Genomic DNA, 26,878 nt, shown 5'->3' on the forward strand with positions numbered 1-26,878 from the left:
GAATTTTCCTAAAAATTACTCAGACTTTAAGAAACAAACTTTATTCATCTGTTGTCCGCACCCCAAATATAATCCCACCTGCAGTTAATTCGTACATTATCTAAAACCAGTGTCAACAAATCCTGCAGATCAAAGTTTTAAAAAAATTCATTATATGAACTCTGTCCTTGGATTTGTTAACAAAATGGTGAACGAAAATATGATTTGAAATTTAAGTTTATATACCCAATAACAATCTCACCATGTTTTTAAATATTCGATTGAGAACTCTGTCCTGTACAGTGTTCACAAGATTTTATAAATCTGAATATCAATGGGTGATAACTTGTGATAAGATTCTTTCATATACACTGTAATCCAATGAAAAATAACTGCAAGTTTGAAAAAAAATCTGCCAAGTAGAAGCACAACAAACTGCTGGATGGGGGTGACAACAATGTACATCCATATGTAGGCTTATAATAAAAAGACCAGTCTGATTAAAATACAGATCTATATTTCGTTTCGTTTTTTTATACTTTCGAAGGCCTACACTACATGAAGATCTGACCGGTTGTAGTGATAGGTCGCATCAGAGGTCATACGAGCTGCTTTTGACTCTACCACGTCAGACATTTGATCAACCGATCAGCATTGATGTTTCTAGTGGATTACCCACAGTTCCGGGCACCAAACGCCAAAAGCTAGCTGTAACAGACCGTTTCATTGGCTAAATCATCAAATCATCCAGAACACGTCAATGATAACAACTCTTCCAGATCCTTGTGTAGTAAAGACAAATAAAACGAAATTTTGAACTATAAAAAACGAAACGAAATAGGATCTGTGTTTTAATCAGATTGCAAAAAGACCAGAAAAAGAAATATCTCTTTCAAATTTGACGCATATCGGTACATATCATGTGACTCTAGCTGCTTCTGCCATTCTTTTCACGTTTGACATAATACACTACTTGCTAGAGTTGGTAAGTGGTTTAACATATAATACAAGAAAGTCTTAACGTGAAAAATTGATAAAACATAACTCACCTTGGATCATCCATGTTGAAAAGCAGTGATGGCACAATTTTATCCATGTGGACCGGATCCCATATATTCACTTGTAGATCATCGCTAACTGTCTTCCGAACTAATCCTTGTAACCCATGGAGACCAGCTCTTCGTATCCTACGGCGACAACAAAACACAGATAAAATCCTTGTAAAATACATGATTGTTTGATAATGGCTATTTAATTCTCTTCAAACTTTATAAATCTTCAAAACTTAGCAGTTCAAATATGTCAGTTCTGTTCCTCGATTCTCAGTTTTTGTTATCATTCCAAGGATTTCCAAATAACATTGACACAATTTTCTCCAAATTTCCAAATCGAAATCATGATTATATACACAAGCTTGTGTCATTGTGTCACTTCATTATTTTCCATAATTGCAAACAATTCTTTATGCTCCTTCTCGTAGTGAGTTATTCTGGATTCCTTTAGAGACATGTATTGGCTGAATCAATATGATAATTAAAGTATTTAATAGCTGTGTCTATGTACATGTTGGAAATAAATCAATACCAGTATTCACTAAACCATTTATTCCACGTCTAAAATAACAAAAACTTGTCAAAAAATATATGTCAAATATTCTTTTATATCTGCCTTGACCCTTAGTAGCCATGGCAGACATAGAGTTATTATTGACATTGACAGCATTAATCCATTTCATCTTTATCCTAAACTTTCAAATCCTAGCAATTTATATTTTCTTCCAAGAATAAATGTCGAAGGTCAGTATTTATAAAAAATAAGGCAACACAAATACTGAGAATAAAATGGGTGAAGGAGGAAGAGATAAACAACACCACAGGGGCAATAACTTAAAAAGACATCATGTGTGATATTCACCTCTGATAGTAAGTATTCTTACGACACCTACTTATTTTTTACATCTTCGAATTCCAATAGTTTACAAGGCTTAAGTGATGAGGTCAATAACCCTGTGAAAAATCGTTGCATGACACTTTGTTTCAATACAGATATTCCTATAAGGGAGACTCGGATATATTTTAGTAAATTGTTGGTGAATTATGTATGAAATCTCTTAATAATGTTCCTGTGCAACTCTGATGCTCCAGGATACCTTCTTTATGGAAATCTAACCATTCAGTCTCCATGCTATAAAAATGCCTGGATAACCATGTCTACATCTACTTGTCAAAGTTATACTTGTAAGTTAAAGCTATACTGTTTAGTTATCCGCATGATTATCAGGTACTCATACAAATGAGCAATGAATTCCATAATGAATTACGTAACCCTGTTGAAGATCTTTATCGAACAGCACTATATTTTGATTGGAATCAAATGATAACTGTGTTTGATTTACATACTTAAAGCCAAGCTTATCATTCAATGAATACCTTGTGAAATCTTGCTTAAAAAGCTTTTTTTTCAAAACTTAACAAGGTTTCTTTTACTCCAAACGCAAAATAAAGTTTAACAACCAACATGAAGAGAAAGTCAAGTTTAACAACCAACATGAAGAGACTGTCAAGTTTAACAACCAACATAAAGGGAATGTCAAGTTTAACAACCAACATGAAGAGAATGTCTAGTTTAACAACCAACATGAAGAGAATGTCAGTACAATACATTATTACAAGAAGGAATTGATTGTGATAAGTTTTTAATTAAGTTTTAATTATTTATTAACATACAAAGGACCCTGGGCAAATCAGATAAAAAATGTCATTAATTATCTACTGTTTATAAAAAATGTACAAAATGACCTATACAATAATTATTTGTCCAGATTACAATAACATGTTTTCAACTTTTAATTTTTATAGAGGAAAAACCGGTGCATATTCAAGCTCAAATATTTACAAGGCCTTTACAAATAAGTCTATATTTGTGGGAAATGAAATGGGTGTTTAAGATCCTAATTTTCTGCACCAATGTTTGTGGGAAATGAAATGAAATTTAGCATCCAGCTTACCAGCACCTACATTTGTGGGAAATGAAATAAAGTTTAACAACCTGCACCAACATTTGTTGGAAATGAAATAAAGTTTAACAACCTGCTTCTCTGCACCAACATTTGTGGGAAGTCTTTATACCAACATTTCTCTCCACAATAGTTATGTGTAAATCTTGTTGGACCTACACTCCAAATTTACACTGATATCAGGTTTTCGAAATGCAGGGATGGGAGGAAAACTGTTATTTTTACACTACGCTGTCTGACAATGGATCCTCATTACTTCGTAACTATCCGATTTGTTAAGTGTGTTTCCACTGCGGAAAAGCATCAAACCTAGAACCAAGTTGGCTTCCATGGAAACACTTTGACCTGGCTCTTTTTTGTATTCGGCATTTACTGTTACGTACACTAGTACTTCTTTCATTATTTATTTACTATTTAGTCTTAATTAACCCAATTAATGATCTTTTAGTTACCAGATGTCTTGTTTATCAAAACTACATTTGATCGGGAACAAGATAATTTAATGGAAATGCAAGTCGGGCGACAATGAAGCCACATCAACCTGCTTTTTTACATTCAGTTTCATCTTAGTCAAATTTAGATAAATTCACTTATTTTAGTTCATCTCATAGCATTACAGGGCTATGAATCCATTATCATATTGATTGCCATATTGGTTACATAATTTATTTATTGTCTGATATTACCCAGAGAATAGTAACTATAGAAATTGTCATTGTTTCTTCAGAGGCATTCTTTATTTGTTATCAACACTGTTGTTTTTATATACAGTTGAAGAAGTGTAATCATTTGAACACACTACACAGGCATGAATCATGATTTATATAATATTCAACTATAATAATCAATTATCTATGCTTCATGAAAGTAAACAACACAAAGTCTTTATAAAGTGTAAAATCAAAATCTTGGTTCACTCAATACATTATGTGATTTTCATACATAAAAATATATCTGCAAATAAACCTTCCCCAAGCTGGCTTATCTTGGCCAATTACAAGAACTGCTTAAAAAAGCTGTATTATATTGGTCACTTTAAAGATCAGTTTAAAACTGCTAGATTTAGGTAGCTTGAGACATGAACATTTCACCACTGTTTGTAACTTCTGACTATCATTGTCAGAACAGTTTAACAGGTTAAAACTTTTGAAACTAGTTCATTTTATAGTACTAGTATTCTCTTTGTAATTATAACATGTAGTTTTTATGTATGTAGTTCTTTAATATATATTGCGTAGTGATCAATATATCATATTGCTTAACATATAAACAAAGCAGTCAAATACAATCTAGTTTATAACATAAGTTTAAATACTATAATATTAAAACCTTTTAACAAATTTTACCAAGATAAGAAAGATATTTACAGATCAATATAACAGAATTCCAGTAAGCCAACAGGTATTAAGCAAAGCATTAGATAAGACACAGTTAGAAAATTAAATGTTTTTATCAATATCTAGACTGTCGTAAAGAAGACGAATTCAACACTAATTTATATTCAGACTAGAATACTGATTACTAGGATACAATAGTGTAATTAACATCTGATCACCTCTTTATTAGATTCGAATCTAACATCCTCAGGTGACCAATGAAATAAACCCTGTCGAGAAGCTCAAGAGAAAAGATTTTGTAGTTAACTGTTAATGCATGCACCTGTAGGAGTATTCAGATTTCAGAAGTGATTAGTGGTAGTTGTGCTATCTTGTTATATGATACCTGACAAATAATTTACTTTCCATTCCAATTAGCAGACTAACAGTATGAATATTTGAAAATGGAATACATGATTTGGAATCATGGTAAGGTTGATATTATTTGTTTTAACCATATAGATCTACACATTCATTGACAACACAGTCCTCCTACAAAAAATTCAATTAGCCTACCCTACCGTAGTTTAAACATACATTATGCAAGAGCTAAATCTGCAAATTGCAGGTCTTTCTTTAGGCCTGAAATGTTATCTAAATTATTAATTAGACATCAATTAACTTATCTAGACCATAATCAACTCTCGATGCCATCGCTAAGCCTGCAATATTTACTGGATCAGAAACCGGTCTGCTGCTTCTGATTAAATGAAAAAATGGATAATTGAGACTGTGTTTTTTATCGTACCGATTTTAGTTATGAAGATCAAGGCTAGGCCAAAATTTCAATCGCTAAATTCTCGGTTTAGAGTAAATCAATTTGACTGAAATTTTCAGAAAATTCCCGTTACATTATCTAGTTTTTAACTATTATAGTGAGAACTGCCAGCTCTTTATCTAATCTCCCATAATGTATCTTTAACAAGTTTCAATCAATTATGTCACAGCTTCACTAAGGTTTTTAAAGGATTTCCAAAAATCATTGATGCTCAAAATCTTATCTCAGTCTTTGATGCTGATGCTCAAAAAAGTATATCTGAGTCTAACCCTTGATGTTTAAAAATTATAGCTCAGTCTAACCTTTGATGCTCAAAATTTATATCTTAGTCTAATCTTTAATCCTCAAAAATTAATCTTAAGTCTAATCTTTGATGCTCCAAAATTATATCTTAGTCCAAAAATCAATGACGATGAAGAATTGTATTTCAGCCTAATATGCTCAAAAATTATATCTTAGTCTAATCTTTGATGCTCAAACATTATATCTTAGTCTAATCTTTGATGTTCCAAAATCATATCTTAGTCCAAAAATCATTGATGATCAAAAATTGTATTTCAGTCTAACCTTTGATGCTTTAGAATTGTATTTTAAACAGTCTTACCTTTGATGCTTTAAAATTGTATTTCAGTCTAAATCTTTGATGCTAAAAAATTATAACTCATTCATAAATATCTAGAGAAGTCAGAGCTGAAGACTGACACTGTTAGTGTTATCACTAAAACAGTATCAAGACTAGTAAGAGAAATCAATAAGAATGTGATCTACGATGTTTGGTATCAATAAGTACTCACAGATTAGCCTACCAAGACCTTCTACTAGTAAATCTAATCCCTTGTAGTAACACTCAATAAAATCATTCAATATTACCAACAAACCACCCTTGCTAAAAATCCACTTGGTAATGAAGAGAAATTGATGTACATGTATATGCTTCTCAATGAGTTGATTTTATTATAAGTAGTGATGACTGTGCACAAGGCAAGTTATACTTCTGATACTCTTTCAATTTCAAAAGTTCACATCAATAACAAATTATTAATTTTACTATTGTATTCATCAATTAATTACACGTAATTGGTCTGCATGTCTTGGTTAGCATTTAGCAGTGAACTAATTCTACCTGTATATAGTCAAAAATTAAATAACCCCAATCCTACTGTTCTCCATTTAAGGACAACAAAAAGCCATTGAAAGTCCTTCAAGAGATAAGGTATTACTAACACTTCGGATAATATAATGTATTTCAGGGTAATTCCTTATAGTTAATGAAATGAAATGAAATGGGGTTTAACGTCCTACTGTTCTGCTCCTATACTGGGCTAATGAAGACGGGCATACGCCATACAGTGTGCTATGAGGGAAATTTTGCCCGGGCAGCGGCACTATCGCCTACTCTTATATCGAATTCCAACTGCCAAGGGATCTTTTACGTGCATTCTAATGTAAACACGGGACCTGTTATAGTTAATGGAAATAGGTGCCAGAAACGGATCTGAATGGCTCTTATTAAAAGTATTTTGTCCAATTCAATATTCCATTGAAGCCTATATATAGACTATGGTAAACAACATCTTGGTATACATGTAGCTTATTGCTAGAAAATGGAATAGGGTTAAACATCACAAAAGACTATTTTGTAACAATTTTATGTACATGTCAATGCTGTAGTTTTTATTGAACTGACTAACATCTTATACTTCTGATGTACCATTTTTCCTCATATACTTCATTAACCAACCAAAACAATCCTATCATCTTGGTTTTAGAATATAATCTTCTGTTTAAAATGTCTACATATAGCTTGGTCCATCTCCCTTCTATTTTAGTAAGTTTAAATGAGAACAATTAAGCTGAAAATTCATAAATCTGATACAGGATACCATGAAATACCTACATGTCCCCTTTCATGATGTTCCTTTAGACCTCTCCGGGTGCAACCAACAATGAGATCAAGTAAGCACCCCGAAGGTTCACAAAAAAAACACAACAACAAAACCAGTAATAATCATAATATGCCATGAACTTTATATCTACTAGAATAAAACTGCTTTACCACGATACAGAGAGAAATGGGGGTTAACGTCCACTTGACACAAACTAGGTCATTTCGGGACTAACATGTGGTTCAATTTTATTTCAATAATTTGCTTGCACGTAGGTGTCTTTAACAGTCGGAGGAAAGAAACCCACAAGGTTGGACAGGCAACCCTACTCCTTGTCATGTACAACCGGGGAGTCGTATTATGCCAGATAACTCAATGACAGACCTTATGGTACAACGCGCACACGCTAACCATTCGGCCATCCAACCCCTCTCCGGCGATATAACGATCGGAGAAACAACTATACAGGCAATACGATCTATGTTCTACCAGGGTTCTCAGTGTTATTTTATGCATATTATTATGTATTTTGTTGACATTCAATGTGGGGTGGGATTGTGGATTGCACCTTAAATTTGAAACTCCCACCTATTCACAACTTAAAGATACAACACTATTAAAGATACTTTATTATGTAAGATCTAAATATGCCTATTGCAGTTTTTTATTTCTGGCAGAAGCCAATCTTTAATAATATGTGTCTGGGTCCAAATTCGAATCATTATTTGTGATTGAAAAGTATAGGTCCACTAATTAGTATCAGACACAGTATGATTATACACTTTCAAAAAATCCATAAGATAGCGTTTTCATGAATTCACATTTCTTGTATACATTACCAAGAAATAATTGAAGACTTCTCAAATGTAATGTCATCTATAAATAACTAAAATTGACTTGCATGTGTTTGAAATTTATTTTATGAAATACTGACATGCAACCCCCTGCTTATTTCTTAAGACCCAGACTGAAAATTTATCAAAATTCCATACACAAGGGTTTTTTTTCGAAAGTTTACAACAGTAGTTAATTGAACGGCATAGACATACATATACATGTAGCATGGAATCACGTAATGCTATCAGTAATATGCTTATTCACCAAAAGCCAGCAGAAATGCCACACCAAATAGAGAGAGAGAGAGAGAGAGAGAGAGAGAGAGAGAGAGAGAGAGAGAGAGATGGGGTTTAACGTCCACTGAACACAAACCAGGTCATTTCGGGACTAACATGTGGTTCAATTTTTTTCCATAATTCCCTTCCGCGTAGGGGTCTTTAGCAGTGGGAGGAAACCAGAGGACCCGGAGAAAACCCACTAAGCTGAACAGGCGACCCTACTCCTTGTCACGTACAACCGGAATTCGAAACCACGCCAGTTGACTCAATGACAAACTTTATGATACAGCACGCACATGCTAACCATTCAGCCATCCAACCCCCCGCCACACCAAATAATATCTTCAGTCGTCAAGTTAAATGACGGAGTAGAAAGGGTCTACCAAATAAAAGCTTCAAACATATGTATAATAGGAAGAAGAATTTGACATAAAACATGAACATTACAATAAAACATAACTAAAAGTATCTGGCTCCATTAGGATTGTCAGAGTACAATGCCAATGCTACTCTCATGATTAGAAAATTTTCTCAATCAAAGAAAATAACTAAACTAAGAAAAATAACCAAACTGATCCAAAATATGAAATTGCAGTATTCTAAAAATAACCAGCTACTGTATATAATTACATTGAAAGATCTGTATATACCGTCGTAACTCTAGACAAGGTACTCCAATAATTCAAAAAATGAGTAATTAACAATTGTCGTTTATCAGATCATAAAATAACAAAATGTTTCAATGAATCACTGATGCACAATCGAACACAAACTGATAAATACTAGTCACATTGTCTTCACTTCCGTTTCATACAGAGTTAGAATCACATCTGACACAGAATGGTCGACACACCGGCAGACGCGATGTAGTATTGATCCTGCACACACGTCTTTATTCATCAGACGTACAACAACTTCACTATTAATGGTAGACTAGGAAACCATTTGCCAGCAGATTATTTTGATTAACTTTATCAATAATGGAAATGTGATAAAAAAAACCTTGAAAGTATTAAAGATTGGAAGATACAGCTTCAAAAAGAAAAACAGTACGGTTCAAAAACCTCATGATGTAAACATGACAGAGTTAACCACCAAACCATCCACCATCAGCAGTTTGACACTCCAATAACATCCCTGACCTTAAGTGTGTCATTGACAGCGAAATGTAAATGGGGAAATAGCTGGAGCAAGGGGAATTAAATGCCAGTGATATTAATGATTCAAGCCTTCAAGTACATGAAAAACAGGTTTATGATTCTATAGACTCCACTCCAGAAATCTTAATTCATTAGAAGTAAGCTTAGAATCAAATAAATGTATTGACAGCACAAAAGTAACAATTGTTGTCAGAATTATCTTTTGATACATTGCAACCTGCTGGAACCTTGGAAACATCAGGTAGACTACTGCCACAAAAACATAAATTGTTTTTTAAATTTCAACTTTCATTTTACAAAATTGGTTTTTATAGAAACTAATAAGATCCTAATTTTTCTAGTTGATTTTCATTGATTCTCAGGAAAATTAATTGAGTAAAATTGGTTCATTGTTCACTGAAAAAAATGTCCTTTGAGAATTATTTTGTATTTTTTTTAAAAAAAAAAAAGACAAAGATCGGGGAACAACAAAAGTCAATATCTACCCTGTTCTTGTATATTAATAATTAAATATATATGTCTTAGGTAGAAATTAGACTGACACCTTAAACATTAAAGATGTTGCTGTAAAAAAGTTGGAAGTTAGTGGAGTAAGTAGACCCCAACATCAGTGTAGAGAAACCTTGGTTTATTATGACTTACTGGGACAAAAACATTAAATAAACACCTAATCCAAAAACTGCAATCAAAACCTTTTATTTCTATATCAGCAAATTGTTAAGTATAAAATTTCAGTGTTACTATAGTGGTGGGTATCACATACAAGGCAGGGTATTCTTACTCTTTTTGAAACACCTGATAGATACAGCATCCCATTGTTTATTGATTATGTACTTCAAGGATCCAGTGTTCTATCAATAGATGTCAAACACAAGGCAGAATATGCTTATTTGTTCTAGAAGCACCTGATACTACTTTACCATGGTAATGTCAGTTACTTTAGAAAGTTGACCTGGTGACATTTTCTTTTCTTTATTGTATTAATGGACTTTGAGTATTATTACCCTTTAGGATCTATGATACTATATTCCATTTATAAAATCATTTCTGCTATAGATCAGAAATTGGATATATCATTAGATTTATCAAAGACACATTAAAAGGACAAAAGTCTACCTGTGACGTAGACTTTGCTCATGATTGAGTTGACAACACAAAGAAGAATAAAAAATTTAATCTTCAAAGTCAAAAATAATAATCTGTAAATGTCAGACATTATTTCAAAGAGGTATGGATACAGTCAATCCTCTATTCAGAAACCACTCTGGCAACTTTTAGCAGGGAATAGCTCAATACCAATTGCAATATTATCAGGGTTTACTGTTCATACAAACATTAAGATTTCCAATACCGATGCTTGGGCTGATATCCTATCGAGAACAGTAATTGTTTAGATGAAATTGATGTAATTTCAAAAGAAATGATAATGGTCAGAAAGGAATTGAAACATGATACATTGTGTGTGTTTGCGGTGTTATGTGAAGTACATATATCTAGAAAAAAATGTTTTCAACTGGATGATCTGTCAATAACACGATCAAGTAGTGACTGGAGACCAGAGGTACAGTGCTAAGCAGTGGTAATTTCAACATAGATTGGATATTATTAATCATTGCTTCACATTTATATTATTAGTGGCAAAATGGTTTTTGAAAATGATTAAAGAGTTGTCTTATATAAATTGGTCAAAATTTCATCATGTCTACTTGTTTTCAAAAGCTGTAAATGTATGGAAGGAATGGGTAACAATATTTCCCAAGGACCATCCTAATTTTAACAGAGTCTCAGAAATAAAAGTCAGAAATGAAATTGAAGCACCAAAATATAGAGGAATGGTGTATTTACCTTGTCTTGAAATTTCAGCTCAAAATCTTGAGTTGTTTGGACATGACCGACTAAAACTGCTTATGAATGTTTTCAAAACAAATTCCTAAGTAAAAATAATTTGCCGATATTATCGGTTATTGATCGGTGGATGGTCGGGAATTATTGATACTTGAAAGCAGTATCCATTGCCAACCCTATGACCCACCTACAAATTATTTTTATAAAATTAAAGCCTGGTTTTATGCAGACACAGTATAATACAGCTTAGGACACTGGTCTCCATTTCCAGATGAAGACTGACAGGTTTAAGTTGTTTGAAAACGTATCACATATGCAAAGTTAGTTGCACAGTCCTAAGGTAGAGGATTTTAAGGGCTTTTAACACAAAACTAAGCAGTTTTATTCTCCAAAATATAATCGAGATTGGCCCTTTAATGTTCACTTCCATCCAATTTTCTCCTTTTTGTGTGGCCTTATAAACTATTCAAGTAAATCGGGTGAAATTAAGACAGTTTGGCAAGTTTTACACATGAAAAACCTGATTGTTAGTTTTGATCAATAATGTTTGACATGATATTGAATATAGAATAGGACATTACTCAAAAATTGATAAGTAAGTCTCATAAAGTTAAAATTGTGTATAAATTTCAAACCAATCAAGTGATAACTTTAGCCGCTACAGCGTATACAATATTATTAAAATTGATCAAGGGTCCTAAGTATCACAGATGTTATCGGAAATTGTTGAAAATCAATTGCTTGCTGACGGCGAACTGACAGAACGTATGTGGTGAATTCCAAATTCAATATGGGTGAATAAAATGGAGAAACTTTCTTTAATATGTCACCTTAAACAACGAATAAAATGCAAAATCAGTTTCTCCAAATTGGAATATGTAACCCAAATTTTAAAAGCTATACATCAAATAGATCTTACCATTAAATTACTGATTAGGCCAAGAATCCTAACGTGCCTCTGTTAATTTGTCACAGTAACAAAAATACAATTTCTTAAAATCCTGTATCAGACATGTTGTATAATATATCTTTACTTTAACCTAAAATATATCCCTCGGTATTAGTTTACAGACTGTTTCAATCCAAGGATATATTGAGTTTTTTTAATCTATTTTATTTCCAACTGTTATTCTAACTGTAGTCTAAAGCAGTCAATCAAATAAAATTTTACCACGAAAACCAAAACAGGCGTTTTCGTATCATGAACATAAACACTGTATATGAATTTCAAACTAATCGCATGATAGCTTTAGCCTCCACAGCAGCATCAGGATTTTTCTAGTAAATGAAGGGCCATAACTAGGACAGTAATTCTTGTAAATTGTTGATAATATTTTTTTTCAAATTTTACAAGGGAGATAATTATAGGAAATTGTTGAAAATCAATTGGATTCTATCTTTCATGACCAATTAGATAATTAAAGGTCCAAAGTTTGGACTCCAAACCCAAAGCTACAAGACTATCATATCTCTGGGTCCCCGTCAGACACCAGATTCTCAGAGAGAAGAGACTGCGGAGGTTCAGTAGACAGCTGCTTGATTTCAGAGGGAGAAGATGTAGCAATTTCTATCAGCAGACTCGCCCAGCGAGTCTGGGTGGATTAGCATTGAGAGAATGACTTCATTGTAATCTATACTTGTATCTTATGTAATCAGCACTTCATATAAAATGTAAAAACGAACTGATGCATTGTTATTCCTGATAAGACAAACGTCTTAACTACTAAGAAGACAAACATCTTAACGTAGATAAGAAGAGAATAAACAACGTAAAAGGAAGCAAAGACGACAATTAAAAATACTAGACGAACACAAGGCTACTAAGATATATAGTAAGAAAAGATGCATGGGTCATACGCTGGATGTAGCGATCGGTTTGTTGGAGGTCCGCTTTCCATGTCTGACAAAAGACCCATGGTGCTACATAAACACTTTGCTTAACCTTTAATTAATCAATCCTAATGGGAGTTATATTATGACCTTCCAAATTCCCAAGTCTAGATTACGATCTCAATAACACTTTTTAAGAACTTATTTTCTATTTTTTTAAAGTACATTAAATTTGATCACATGTCATCTGGCACATTGAGGCTTTAGTGTCAATGGATATGGACCTACAAAAATGACATCCACTTCACAGTTAAACAATGGTTTCTATTTCTAATGCTTTGGGTCTTTAGGGTATTGTTCTAAGAAAGGAATGTCTAGTTATCATTTTATTATTATTAGCTTCAACTTCAAGCAATAAAAACTTGACCATATTACTAATAATTTTTGTGTTAATTTGATAATGCAATGTATTATTTACTGTTATCTATCATAATTATGGAATAGAAAAATGTCAAGTGACTGACTGTCTACAAGAAATTTTGTATTAATAGTTTATTACATGTACATGAGAACGTGTATATATGTAAGACTAGTGTAGAATTTTTTCTCATTAAATAAATAATAGCATTATATTATAACTAATTATTAGTTAGAATGAGTGAGTTGTTGACACATAAAAAGATTTACAAAATGAAAACATAGCTGATTCTGGGTGAAACCAGAATATCTTGTTTATCACTTGTGTAGGAAAATTACTATTGCATCATTTTGCTTAATATCCAATTATTATAATTAATTGCATCATATTTGACTAATTAGATAAATGAAAGTCGGAACCCAAGGGTAGAAAACCATCAGAGCTCTGCCCGTTCGGCAGAAACAGCCGAGGTTCAAGAGACAAAAGCTGGGATGAGTAGAACCCACTGATTTATAGGAGAGCCATATGATGTAGTGTGTTCTGCCAGTAAACTCGATCTGCAAATTAGGGGTGGAAAGAAAGACATGTTAATTTTAAGTATTGTATTGTAACCTAAGCTTGTAACCTATGTATTCAGTGCTTGATATAAAATGTAGTAACAAACTGATGCATAGTTATTTCTGGGATAAAAATATATACACAACACAAGTATATAAGAATAAGAAACAAATATGACCAGAGACATTACTAGACGATCACAAGGCTATTAAAATATGTAGCAGAACAGAGAATGCGCCACACTTTGGCTGTGGAAGTTTTCGCGTGTACTATCCACATCTAACCAGCAATGCACAGCACTAGGCATGATTTAATCAAAATTCCAATACAGGTATATCAATACTTCCAGATATTTCATATCATTTAATTTAACAATAAAACACATTCTTCAGCTGTTGCCAATACATGTAGATCAACAGTTTTTTTATGAATATAGGAACAGTTTTTGTATCTAATACTGTCTATAATGGAACAGTCTTTGTATCTAATATTTAATGGGGCAGTTTTTGTATCTAATGGAACATTTTTGTGTGCCTCAATCCAAGAATCAACAGAAAACATCCTGATATGGTGTAAAATGTCACTTATTAATCATAAAACAAATAAATGACTGTAACATACATGTAATTACAATAAAAACATTAATCAAAATGATCAATATAAATCAGCAATAATTAAAATACATCCCCCTCCCCTACCTATCAATCATGTTGGGCTAAATTAGAGCCCCCAATTATGATAAATGCATCCAAAGCTAGAACCCAACATATAGGATGATTAGTCCAAAACAGTGGGGCAGTTTTTGTATCTAATATCTAATGTGACAGTTAGAATTCAATGCAGGTGAATATCAAACGGGTTATTCACTGTTTTGAGATCAGTATCCCTGCTGGAGTATTCCCGGCTCAACTTAGGTAAATGCGGTGTCGATTCAGTCATGGTGGTTTATAATTAAACTGTTGATATTTCATCTATTTATTGTTTTATTTATTTTATTTTTTTATTTATATATAGGGAAGGTGTTTCTGGTATTTAGTGTGTTTTTCCGTACATAATAGTTAATAGTTTTTAGTTATATAGGATCTCAGGGAGTTTATCAGTAGTTTATCTGTGTTTATTGGTGTTAAGTATCACCCCAGTAAAAGGGATACAAATATATATGAAAATTCAGCATCAAGTTATGTTAAAAGTTGAGACATGTAACATTCCATAAAATGCTACTTTAAATAGGCGTTATCCCTTTCAGCAAGAAAAGAAATTTACATGTAATTAACTTGATCTAATACTAATATTTAAAATCAAAGCATATTCAGTGAATTATTGAAAAAACAAATTTTGCACAGTCTAAATTTGATGTACCTTTACATGTACCTTTTTGAATTTTGAAATTAAGTCAAATCAAAAGGATGCAAATAGCCAAGGCAACCTTCGGTTATTGTGATTTCTTGACTATCGTTTGAACTAAATGAATCCGAATTTCATTAAGTCAGAACCATAGTCCGAGAATACTGATCCATTCTATTGTGGCATGGTTGGAGGACTTCCAGAATGGCGGGTGTCGATGAAATGAAAGTGAAGAGTATTTAGAAAGAATCTATTTTTGTTTAGCATATGATTTTATGAAAGCTTAAACAAATTTTAAAAGGCTGCTACATCTATGAACAGATATTTTTTGTCTCGTATGTTATGTCTGTATCTGTGTAAGTCTAAAAATTATGCATTATTTCGATATTTGTGCTATGCTAAAAGTAAAGTCAAATTACAAGGAATTTTGTCCATTAGGGCAGCCATCTGCATTCAGTTTCTAGTTCCGAACACTAGTCATGAAAAAATTATAACCAAAGATCGTCAAAAGTGAAATTGTCTATTTAAAGCTCATTTTTCTATCTTTAGTATTCTAGAATATTTCTTTTACGTACATGCTTTTTAAAAAGTTATGGTCATATACTTTTAGGACTTTGATTTTTGTCAATTTAAGCTGCATTTTGTCTCACCAGCACTTACAATCTAATCAGTGGTGCAGTTTCATTGCATTTCAATATATTATTACCATATTTATTACACACTCAATATATAAAAAAGTTCTGAAATCACCATATATCTTAACATAACAGCTGATGTTATTTCTTTTACTCACTAAGGGAATAAATCTCTCTTAATTCATTCAAACTGAATCTATTTCAGTGATGTGTGCCATTTCTGTGCAGAATGTTAAATCTAAATTGTTTATAGTTTGATGTGAAATGAATGTATGAATATAATGAAAATGTAAAATGAAAGTTAATGAATTCTTGTAACCTGATGTTTTTTTGTGACTAAAGATATTATTATATTCCTGTTAGTGAATGAATAAACTGAGAAATAATATTGGATGTTTTTCATACGAATCCTCCAATGTTTTGTGAAACTTTTACCATAATCTGTCTGGCATTTTCAATAGTGTATTACTTCAATGTTTGCTACTTACATTAATCAATGAAATTCTAAATAGATATGTGTTGCAGATGAATAAGTCTGGTATTCGATTTAAAGGTGAATTTTAAAAAGAATGGAGTCGGTTTAAAGGGAAAAAATGCATCAGTTTCTTTGTTTATTTCCCTAACATCAGAATATTTTAATTTCCAAAGCACAATAAAATTAAAAGATACATTATGGAAGATTAGATAAAGAGCTGGCAGTTCTCACTTTAATACTTAAAAACTAGATAATGTAAAGGGTATTGGCTAAAAATTTCAGTCAAATTGATCCACTGAGAACTGGGCCCTGTTTCACGAAATTTGAACTAAAGATAAAATCCAAATTTTAGTAGATACTTCAATTTCTATTGGCTAATCACTAAAATCAATCTAATATTATCCAATCAAATTACTAAAATTTGGATTTTATCTTAGATAAAATTTCGTGAAAGAGGCCCCTGAGATTTTACTAATTTTTAGTGATTGAATTTTGGGTCTAGCCTCAATCATCATTACTAAAGTCGGTACGATAAAAAACAGTCTTGATTATCCAATTTTTGATTTAATTATCAATGAACGTTAAGCAGCAGATATAATTCTAATCCAGAAAATATCGCGGGCTAGCGATGACATCGAGAGTTAATTATGGTCTGGATAAGTTAATAAATGTCTTAATTAATAATTTAGATAACAGTTCAGGCCTAAAGATAGACGTGCAATTGGCAGCTTTAGCTCTTGCATAATGTATGTTTATTAAATGAAGTAAATAACTTCTGTAGATGCTAAGAAAAATGCATTTTTATACTAAGGTGGCCCACCAATATGCGATTTTCGAAACGTTGCTTCTCCCTTGTCTGACTATTTATCAATCCAATAAGAGTGATTAAAAACTTAATTTACATGATTACCTAGTGGTTTCTCCACTGTCGGACATTTTAATCTCCTTGATATCAGCTAACAGAATGTAGAAACTAGTCATACATGTAGATGTCAGATATAACATTCCAAATCTGCTGTTTCTACTTCAATAACCATTTTCCTTCATAAGAATCGCTACGGTCCAACCGGGCAACCCATTTGCTATAACACAATATTCTAAGCATTTTCCATTCACAGACAACCAAATATTCAACTTATTTTCTGTAATGAAACTACGTGTTTTCAGGCTCCATATAGAAATTCCCATCTACAGTGGCACTTTCGCACGATTTTACTGTCGCACAGAAATCATTGTTTACCATATAACTTAGGCACTGCTTACTACAGAATTAGTAAAATTTGGGAGTGAATTATGTGTAAATGGTCATGTAGGCCAATAAGAGACATGATAATACCATTTTATAAAGAAGAAAACGATGTTTAGATATCATAAACTCTTCTTTTCACAAATGTTTTGATTTCATTTTCTATTGTACAAATGAAGGCAGGTAATTACTGAGGAATATTACTGACATAAAGTTCAAGCTGGTACAGGAATTAAATATGAAAAATAGCGAGGACCACCAAAATTTGTGTACTAATCATAAACATTATTCAGAACACGATATGCTACATGAAATAAGCAATATTTCTAGATGTAATCCATTAAAGGGAATGGAAGATTATTGAACTTATTTCCTGAAGAAGACAACACTTCTGGTGACCTAATTTAAAATTCATCTTTAGGTGGTCTTAGCACCGAACTTTTACTTTGGAACGTCGAAAAAGATCTTGCATAACAGAACCAAAACACTTCGAAACCTGTTTCAAAAATATGTAAAAACTGTCAAATCGAAATCTCTCCAACTTAGTTTCACAATGATTGCTATACATAATGAAACTAGTTGTCCGAAAAATCAATTGAATAGTTTCATGCCTGGACTCCAGCCTGCAGGCCGCGCCACGACATCAGGCAAACTTTTCCCCGGTAACATTTACCAATACTGCATTTATATCCCATGAGCTATTATGTACAATGCCTCCGTCGGTTATATCTGTGTCTATGTTCCGACGAATTCATAAAAACTCATAAAAAAGTTGTCACTTGTCAGATACGTGTTTTCTGGTCAGAGATTAACGTCAGTTTTCCCAGATTGGGATTCAGGGAAATCCATGCAGTTTGCAGGCTGGAGTCCAACCATGAAACTATTCAATTGTTTTTCGGACAACTAGTTTCATTATGTATAACAATCGTTGTTAAACTAAATCGGAGAGATTTGGTTTTGTGCCCATTTGATGCCCCCCCCCCCACCAAGCCCAGCACTGAGCCTCCAGACTATTAATGCTTCATACGTCATAATACATTACCATCATACACCGATGTATCACAACTTAGGAAAAGGCCCGTGTTGACTCACGAAAGCTCAGAGGAACCAGGCACTTGGAAGACTCGACGCTGGCCACACTGCCCAAGCCATTGCCAATCACTTCCAGGTTAATGTTTGGACCATCTACAGGCTTCAGCAACGCTTTCGTGTCACCAACACCACAGATGATCGCCCCCGAACTGGCAGACCAAGGGTTACTACAAGGCGACAAGACTGTCATGTTGTGCGACAGCACGTACAGAATCCCTTCACACAGGCATCATCCCAAACTTTGGCTGCCTGTCTACAGCTAGCTCCGCCTGAGAACAGGCCCTAAGCTAATTAACCGACATTTTAATTCCTACATCGACGATTTTAGTCGAAAAAACTGAGTAAGCTTTTACTTTTAGTAATTTTTAGATGTATTTATTTCTCTTCTATTGTCATATTGAATGAATTTAAATATGTTTATTTGGCCGCTGTGTCAAACTAATCAAAGCCGAATCACAAAATAGTCCTCTAATTATTCAATATAATCGCTCAAGATTAACATACATGTATTCAACTTAAATAAAGTACATTTTTCTTCAACAGGCTAGAATCGGGACAAAATCAGCACACAAGCGATTCACCATGTTCCAACGCAAAACACTGTGATCTATCGCGAAACTCTGTGATCCACCGCGATTTGGCACGTTAGCGATTCGCCAAGGACACCCCACGAAAGTCAGTGTTTTTCCACTGTGTTCGACGATTCTAGTCCCAAACTCTAGTCGTGTACTTTACTTTCATATTTCTTCTGTGTGAAGAAAAATTTCAATTAAACAGTCTCAAAGGCATTTCAGTATGAATGCTAAGTAATAATTAAATCTTCGTAAACGGGTAGAAACTAGATTATTTTATGATACAAAAAAGTGGAGTGACAGATAAGATTGTTGACTAATAACATCCTTTGATCTATATAAAAATTTCAGTACATTAAAACGTGTAGTACTTACTTTTGTCTAGTTTCTTCTTTGGCTAGTCCACTGTGGCTCATAGAACTAAATTTCGAGACAAAGAAATCATAACGTCGATGATAAGATGGTGTGTCTTCTTCAATGTTAGCAAATTTGACAAACTGAAATAAACATACTGAACTTCAGTAATCACATTTTGTTATTTGCTACACTATAGACCATACTGAAAACTTACATTTTATAATACAAAACTTCAAATCCTACACAGTGTTCTTTAACAGTTGATGGAATTGGAGAACCTAGAATATTAGTGGCCACCACAGCAGATACACCCACTTATAGGTTTGGAAAATAGTAGTACAAATTGGGTATTAGCTCACAGAGAAAACAACTACGGTACACAAAGTTCCATTAAAATCTATAATGAAAAAATGATGTCTTTTGGCCGTTACAAATGACAGACAAGTTACTGTAACTTATTGTAAGTATGCTGGAGCCTGGGGGCATTTGGAACATTTTATTCTTCCAATAACTTCTGGCCAATTTTGGCCTCAAAAATTGCAGGGTGTAACATTGTGCACAAGAATAGGCATGTTTATTCTTTCTGGAGTCACGGTGACTCAGTGAGTAAGACATTGGCTGGCTAACCTGGAGGTCCAGTGTTCAAGCTCTGCATTGGCCGAGACAGTTCATCTGGATTTTCTAGTGTGGTCCCTCCCGGTCAGTGGTGCAGGACCGAGGGCCTGGCAAGGGACAACGTATAGTCATTTGGATAGTATGAAAACCGAGGTCCTGTGTACATAAGATCCCTTGGCAGTTGAAATTCGATATAGTGCCACTGTCTGGGTAAAATTTCTCTCATAGCACACTGTATGGCGTTTACCCATGTTCATTAGCACAGTCGGAGCAGAACAGTAGGACATTAAACCCCATTTCATTTTTATTCTTTCTGGAACAATCAACAAAACTTGCCATCGGTGTCAACTTTGAATTTTTAGATTGTCTTGATTACTTAAACCATTATATTTCTAGAATTGGTACACACCTACTTTAGCAAATGTGAACTTTTTACATTTCCCTTCGTTGCCTATTTGTTTGACCTCACAGCTACCAATGTGAATCATAAAAATCTATAAGAAGAAAAATATCTTGTTTTTACTCACTGAAGCAGTTGCTGATATTTGTAATTCTGGTTCATCACATTCTAAAAGTTTCTGTACCATTTTTAAGAAACTTTCCACGAAAAGATTTAAAGACTGTGCATGACATGAGACTAGAAGTTGATCCAAGGCATCCATGGCAATAAACACAAATCTACAACATATTCGAAAGGCCAAAGTGATAAATATTCATAATGTTAGTAACTAAAAGCAGAACAATGACACAAGAATAAAACTAAATAAAAACAAGCATAAGACTATTAAGAGCCAGTCAGTATACAGTATAACAAATCAAGCCCAGGCCTACCCACATCTTGTTTTGTGCTTAGAAGCAAAGGTGATTTCCAATATTGGCATGCAGTAACATTCATTTGGTATTTTGCCATCTCCAATAGGATCCCATTCATACAATGCCATATTTTGTTTTAATTGGAATATAATATGTTGATTGAGTTAAAGATGGGTTCCAGCGTACAAACTGAGTGATTTAATGGTATATGGACTAAAAACATATTCAAATTAATTAATTTGTCATAATTTTGCTTCAAATCCTTCTCAAACATTGTAATTGCGAAGGAATGTCCTGCTATAAAAATTTATAAACCAGGTCACGTTCTATTAATTTCATCTTTAATTTTTTTGTAATTATCTGTCGATATTTGACCGATAATACATTTTAATTCACAAAGGTCAAAGCCGGGATTTTATCTAAACTATGTTTTTTGTTGTAATTGTCTAAATTACCATCTAAAGAACAATTTTTAACCCTTTATTGTTAAAAATTAAAGATGGGTTCCCGCGTACAAACTGGGTGGTTTAATGGTATACATGGACTAAAAACATATTCAAACTAATTAATTTGCCATAACTTTGCTTCAAATCCTTCACAAACATTGTAATTGTGAAGGAATGTCCTGCTATAAAAATTCAATCAAACCAGGTCATGTTAACATCACGTGGCTTACCTCTCTTGGAAGTCAGAGGAGAATTCATTGCATACATAAGACGATGTTGTCTTTAATCGCTTACTATTTATTACAAATATCGAATCCTAATTAAATTCTTGGATTATCCACTACCCACATCTTTTTCCGTCATTTTTATCTCAGAAAGTGTTGTACGTCTAACTCTTCATAAAGTTTATCAACCTGTACATCAAGCGCTCAATGTTCGTGTGTGACCTTTGACATCACGTGTGCAGAAATTCCTAATCGTCGGGCTGTTGATTAGGGGAACCCTTACATTTTTGTCCTGTATATGTAGGGTTGTGACAATCAGACACATTTTGATTCAGTAAGAATTTGACCGGTGTTTTCTGGGGCGAAAAACATTGTTCTTCGATAATTCGGTCGGGGCTGAAAAGGAAAACGTTTTTTTCGGTCGGGGACCGGGCCATTTAATATTTTAATGTAATATGTCGATTTATAGATTTTTTGGGATGCTGAATCCGAAAATGTGGTTTTCTGTTTGTTCTGACATAATTCCGCCATCTTGATTTTCAAAATGGCGGACAAAATGGACGCTAAAATGCATTTTTTCAAGGTTGTTTGGCTTTCTCTAGAATATTAGTCGCCTGTCCAACCTCGTGGGTTTTCTCCGGGTCCTCCGGTTTCCTCCCACTGCTAAAGACCCCTACGCGCAAGCGAATTATTGAAATAAAGTTAAACCATACTTTAGTCCCGAAATGACCTAGTTTGTGTCGAGTGGACGTTAAACCCCATTTCTCTCTCTCTCTCTCTCTAGAATATTATCTCGTAGTATGTCGATCTATAGGCTTTGGGGGTCGATGAATCCGAAATTGTGATTTTCTGTTCGATCCGACAAAGTTCCGCCATCTTGATTTTCAAAATGGCTGACAAAATGGCCGCCGCACTGAACTGCCGATGTTGTGATTGGCGTTTGTTCGGATTGTATCATGTAATATGTCGAGGTATAGGTTTTGTGGGTCAATGAATCTGAAAATTTGGTTTTCTGGTCGATCCGATCGAATTTTAGCCATATAGAATTTCAAAATGGCGCCAAAATGGCCGCCAAAATGAATCTGTTAATGTCATTTCGCTTTTTTCGAAATAGTTACGTGTAATATGTCGATGAATTTGGGTGGCTCTGAATTGGGGTAAACCGAGAACATTCAAAGAAAATCACATCTCAAGGCAGTACGAAAGAATAATAATATAACACTCAGTTGATTTATTATCACATGTGTATTTACATTGCATCAGGATACTGATCAAACATCGATACATTAATTTCAATCAATGGCAAAGGCATTCTTCAGGAGCGTATCTATGTCACGACATACACAGTTTTCTGGCTTCATTACATTCTTGATTGACTGAATTAGTTCGTTCTTACAGAATGTTTCGTATTTAAATCTCCCATTGTCCATTTTTATTCTGCGTTTCTGTCTGATATCATTAGCAATTGTAGCACGAATGTAGGCGATCTCGGAGAGGAGTTCTTTGTCTGTTAGCTGTTTGAGGATGTTCATATTCTCCGGCGTTACAGGTCCACCGTGTTTCTTACAAGTACTTAGGAGCTGTAAGGTCTTCAGAACTTTCTTTTTTTTTCCAACTCCTCTTTCCGCTTGATTGCCAAAGTTTTCATCAGTTTTACATTTTCAAGAAAGTCCCTCATCGACCCCCAAAGCCTATAGATCGACATACTACGAGATAATATTCTAGAGAAAGCCGAACAACATTGAAAAAATGCATTTTAGTGGCCATTTTGTCGGCCATTTTGAAAATCAAGATGGCGGAATTATGTCAGATCAAACAAAAAAACACATTTTTGGATTCAGCATCCCAGAAAACCTATAAATGGACATATTACACGACAACATCATAGAATAAATTCAAAAAACTTGGAGAAATTGTATTTTGACGGCCATTTTGTCCGCCATTTTGGAAATGGCCCGGTCCCTGACCGAAAAAGCAGCTTTTTGTCCCAGCCCCGACCGGATTCTCAAAGTACACTGTATTTCGCCTCTGAAAACACTGGTCACTTAAATTCGACATTATTTTCCCAACCCTAGTATATGCTCCATGAGTGTTTTTCGGGGAATCCAGTATTTTTCTATTAAGATTGGATATCTGTACTTTCCATATATACCAAAATTACCATACTTTTATTGGAAAAAGCACCTGATAAATACTTTTCTGGGAACCCATCTTTAAATAATAAAAATGTCTTCGCTTGGAATGTATCTTTATAAATGACAGTTCATTTTTAAATATTAGTATAACATACTCTATTCTGTGTCCTTTAACTTCCCTATTTAGCCGTTTCTCTAGGTACTGCCCAATTCGATCCAATTTTTCAGGAGATGACAGAGCATAAAATGTGAGCTTTTCCATGTTAATTCGAACCAGTCCATCCTAAAACATAAAACATTACTACATTCTTATATAATTGAAATTTTAATACAAATAAAAGAAATTCAACATACATGTAAAGTCGTCAAGCAACGAAACATATGCTAACTAGTAATTAAGTTGCCTGAGCAGTTAATAAAGATTGTCTCAAAGTCTAAGGAATTAAATTGTAGTTTTGACTCTGCAATTTTTAAAAAGAAATTCGAGAAATTACAAACACAGATACGCAACAGAAATGTACAAACGTCATCTTTAGACGTCTCTGGGTAGGTGAATCATACAGGTCTTTGAATTTGTAAATTTCCATTGATCCCTAAAAGATTATGCACTTAAAATTTTATGTTTTTCAAATTTGTTCTCAGATGCATACTTTTGAGAAAGGCTTCAACAGGTCCAGATCGTCCATGTGGATTAGGAAAAATTTGTTTGGGAAAAGAATCTGATTGCTTTATGTGGAAAAGCATAGTTCTCAAAGTAAGTACCATATATGTGGATTAAAATCTGACCAACCCCAAAAGATACGCATATCCAATAATCCCAAACAAAGCAAACAAGTATTGTTCATAGTGTTTAGCATTTTGATTTTATACAGAAACCATCACAACCACCGATATGTATTTGAAGACAAATAATTAAATCTTTGTCTCTCTTTTATTACTACTCTTAAAATAAATACTTATCAACACTAATCCAAGACAGACTAATACTAATAATAGACAAAAGATATCCCCTTATTGATACCTAGTTGATTGATAATTGACTCAACAATTGCAATCGAACAGAGCAAATGCACAACCTGAAAAATGAACAAAGTTTTGTGACAAAAAATAAAGAATCGTCGCACTGATAAAATAGTTATAACAAAAAAAATTGCTAGATTTAAAACTTTATTGCCAAAAATTTTATCATCACAATTATTAGCGGAAATGGCGAACTACAGATGCAAATCATTTACATACCAATAAAGACTTAAATGTTGAATATATTTATTTTTAGATTTATTTGTTTCCAGTTCAGTAATGATATTTCAACTTGTAAGCTTACCTGAGGGTCTTCAGGAAAAATGTTATCAACCAATACTTTGTATCTTGGCCGTAAAGCAGAACAACAAACACAACAGCCTAAAATAACGATGAAAAAATTATACAGTATCATTTAGACGCTGTACCCTAATTAATTAATTGAATTCACCTCTTTTTAAGCTGCTGATACATTATGAATGCTAACATATTCCATTAAAATAATGTTTCAGTTGAATGACCTTGCATAGCATCCAATTAATAACATTATATACTCTAGTAACCAACAATTATTTGATAATCATTCTCAAGGTTCGTCTCTATCCTTGTGCACAAATTTTATATTTTTTAAAATAAAACAGAAACAGTAAAAAAATTCTGGATGACCATCTTATAAAGCCAAACAGAATTTTTTACATAATGATCATGGCATGACATTCTAACGGTTTCTGAAATGTTCAATACAGTTACACTGGTATCATTTTTCAGTCTTTTTTATTCCAAAATTAATTTCTGACAAATAACATATAGATCTACAGTGATCACGGAAAACTGAAGGTGGAGGAGATTTTTCAGTATTCAGTATTGGACATTAATTAAAGTATGACAAATACGCGATTCGCATCGGGCATCAGTAAGCAAAATTGACAATATTTTTCATCAAAACAACGATTGATTATTGTTATTTATAATATTTCTGCCACATCCAACTACAATTAAGCATTATAATCCTACCTGAAATGGGTATAAATCATTGTATTCAAAATCGAGGCGTTAAGCCATTACTAAGAACGCCATTTTTAAACGGGAGATGTATGGCGGTGTATGTCGGATAAAAACAACGCTTCATTACATGTAATTTAAACGCAAATATTTGGAGTTTGGCGATAGTTGTGCCACTAGCCGTGACTAGGCATTACATTGGCGTAAGTTTAATTGGTAATAATAGTATAAAATTATCTTATTTTTATGATGTTACGTGCATTAATAAAGAAACTGAGTTTGCCACTAAAGACATCCAATCGGAGCTAAAAACAAACACATTAGTATATATCTCAACGTTCTCGTAGCTAGAGTGAGTATGCAGGCGGAGCAACCTCGGCACAAAAATTAAAATAGAAAAAAAAAGTAGGAAAATGTATTGCAGCACATCCGTTGCACTTACCCGTCATTGCACATAAATTAACTGGTTGTCTTTCTCCAAGGGTAATGTAATTTTACGTTAGAAAATCAAAGTCAGGGTTCGTTTTATAAAAATAATTCAGACATTGCTCATTTTCACAACCATCTTGAATCCTGCGCCCTCTGCAATATCAGAGTTATCTCCCTTTGACAAGAACAAGTTTTGAGAAGTAAAGTTATGAAGAAGTTCGGTCAAGTTGTCGAAAAAAAATAATTAAAAAGATACCCGGAGGCGTACTGTAGGCATATTTGGTTATATGATAAATTGTAATAAGTATATTATTAAAAAGATAGAATCAAAATGATTTTTTTTTATTTGCAGAATTTCTGAATAAAAAGTTTGAGGCGTGTTGAACTTGAATTGAAGTTCGGCAAATTTGTATTATTACGGACGGACTGGCATGTAAAAAAGCGCCTAGTCATTTGGATGGGACAAAAAACAGTTGTCCAACCGTGTATGCATAAATAGGCCTTGACAGTTA

General features: G+C 33.4%; 1 protein-coding gene across 2 annotated transcripts in view; it reads right to left on the minus strand.

The window, feature by feature from the left end:
* LOC126817552 (protein EFR3 homolog B) overlaps positions 1–26,516 on the minus strand; it is a 55,765-nt gene extending 29,249 nt beyond the window's left edge. For both annotated transcript variants that reach the window (XM_050544614.2, XM_050544613.2), the window contains exons 1-6: positions 26,380–26,516; positions 25,240–25,316; positions 24,071–24,198; positions 20,825–20,975; positions 19,701–19,822; positions 1,029–1,166 (exon numbers count right to left, since the gene is read on the minus strand). In XM_050544614.2, the coding sequence (XP_050400571.1) occupies positions 1,029–1,166; positions 19,701–19,822; positions 20,825–20,975; positions 24,071–24,198; positions 25,240–25,316; positions 26,380–26,386 (623 nt within the window). In that variant the 5' untranslated portion in view covers positions 26,387–26,516. The remainder of the gene's footprint in view (positions 1–1,028; positions 1,167–19,700; positions 19,823–20,824; positions 20,976–24,070; positions 24,199–25,239; positions 25,317–26,379) is intronic.
* Between the last annotated feature and the right edge of the window lie 362 nt (positions 26,517–26,878).

This window comes from Patella vulgata, chromosome 4, assembly GCF_932274485.2.
Source record: "Patella vulgata chromosome 4, xgPatVulg1.2, whole genome shotgun sequence".
Taxonomy (NCBI): Eukaryota; Metazoa; Mollusca; class Gastropoda; family Patellidae; genus Patella; species Patella vulgata.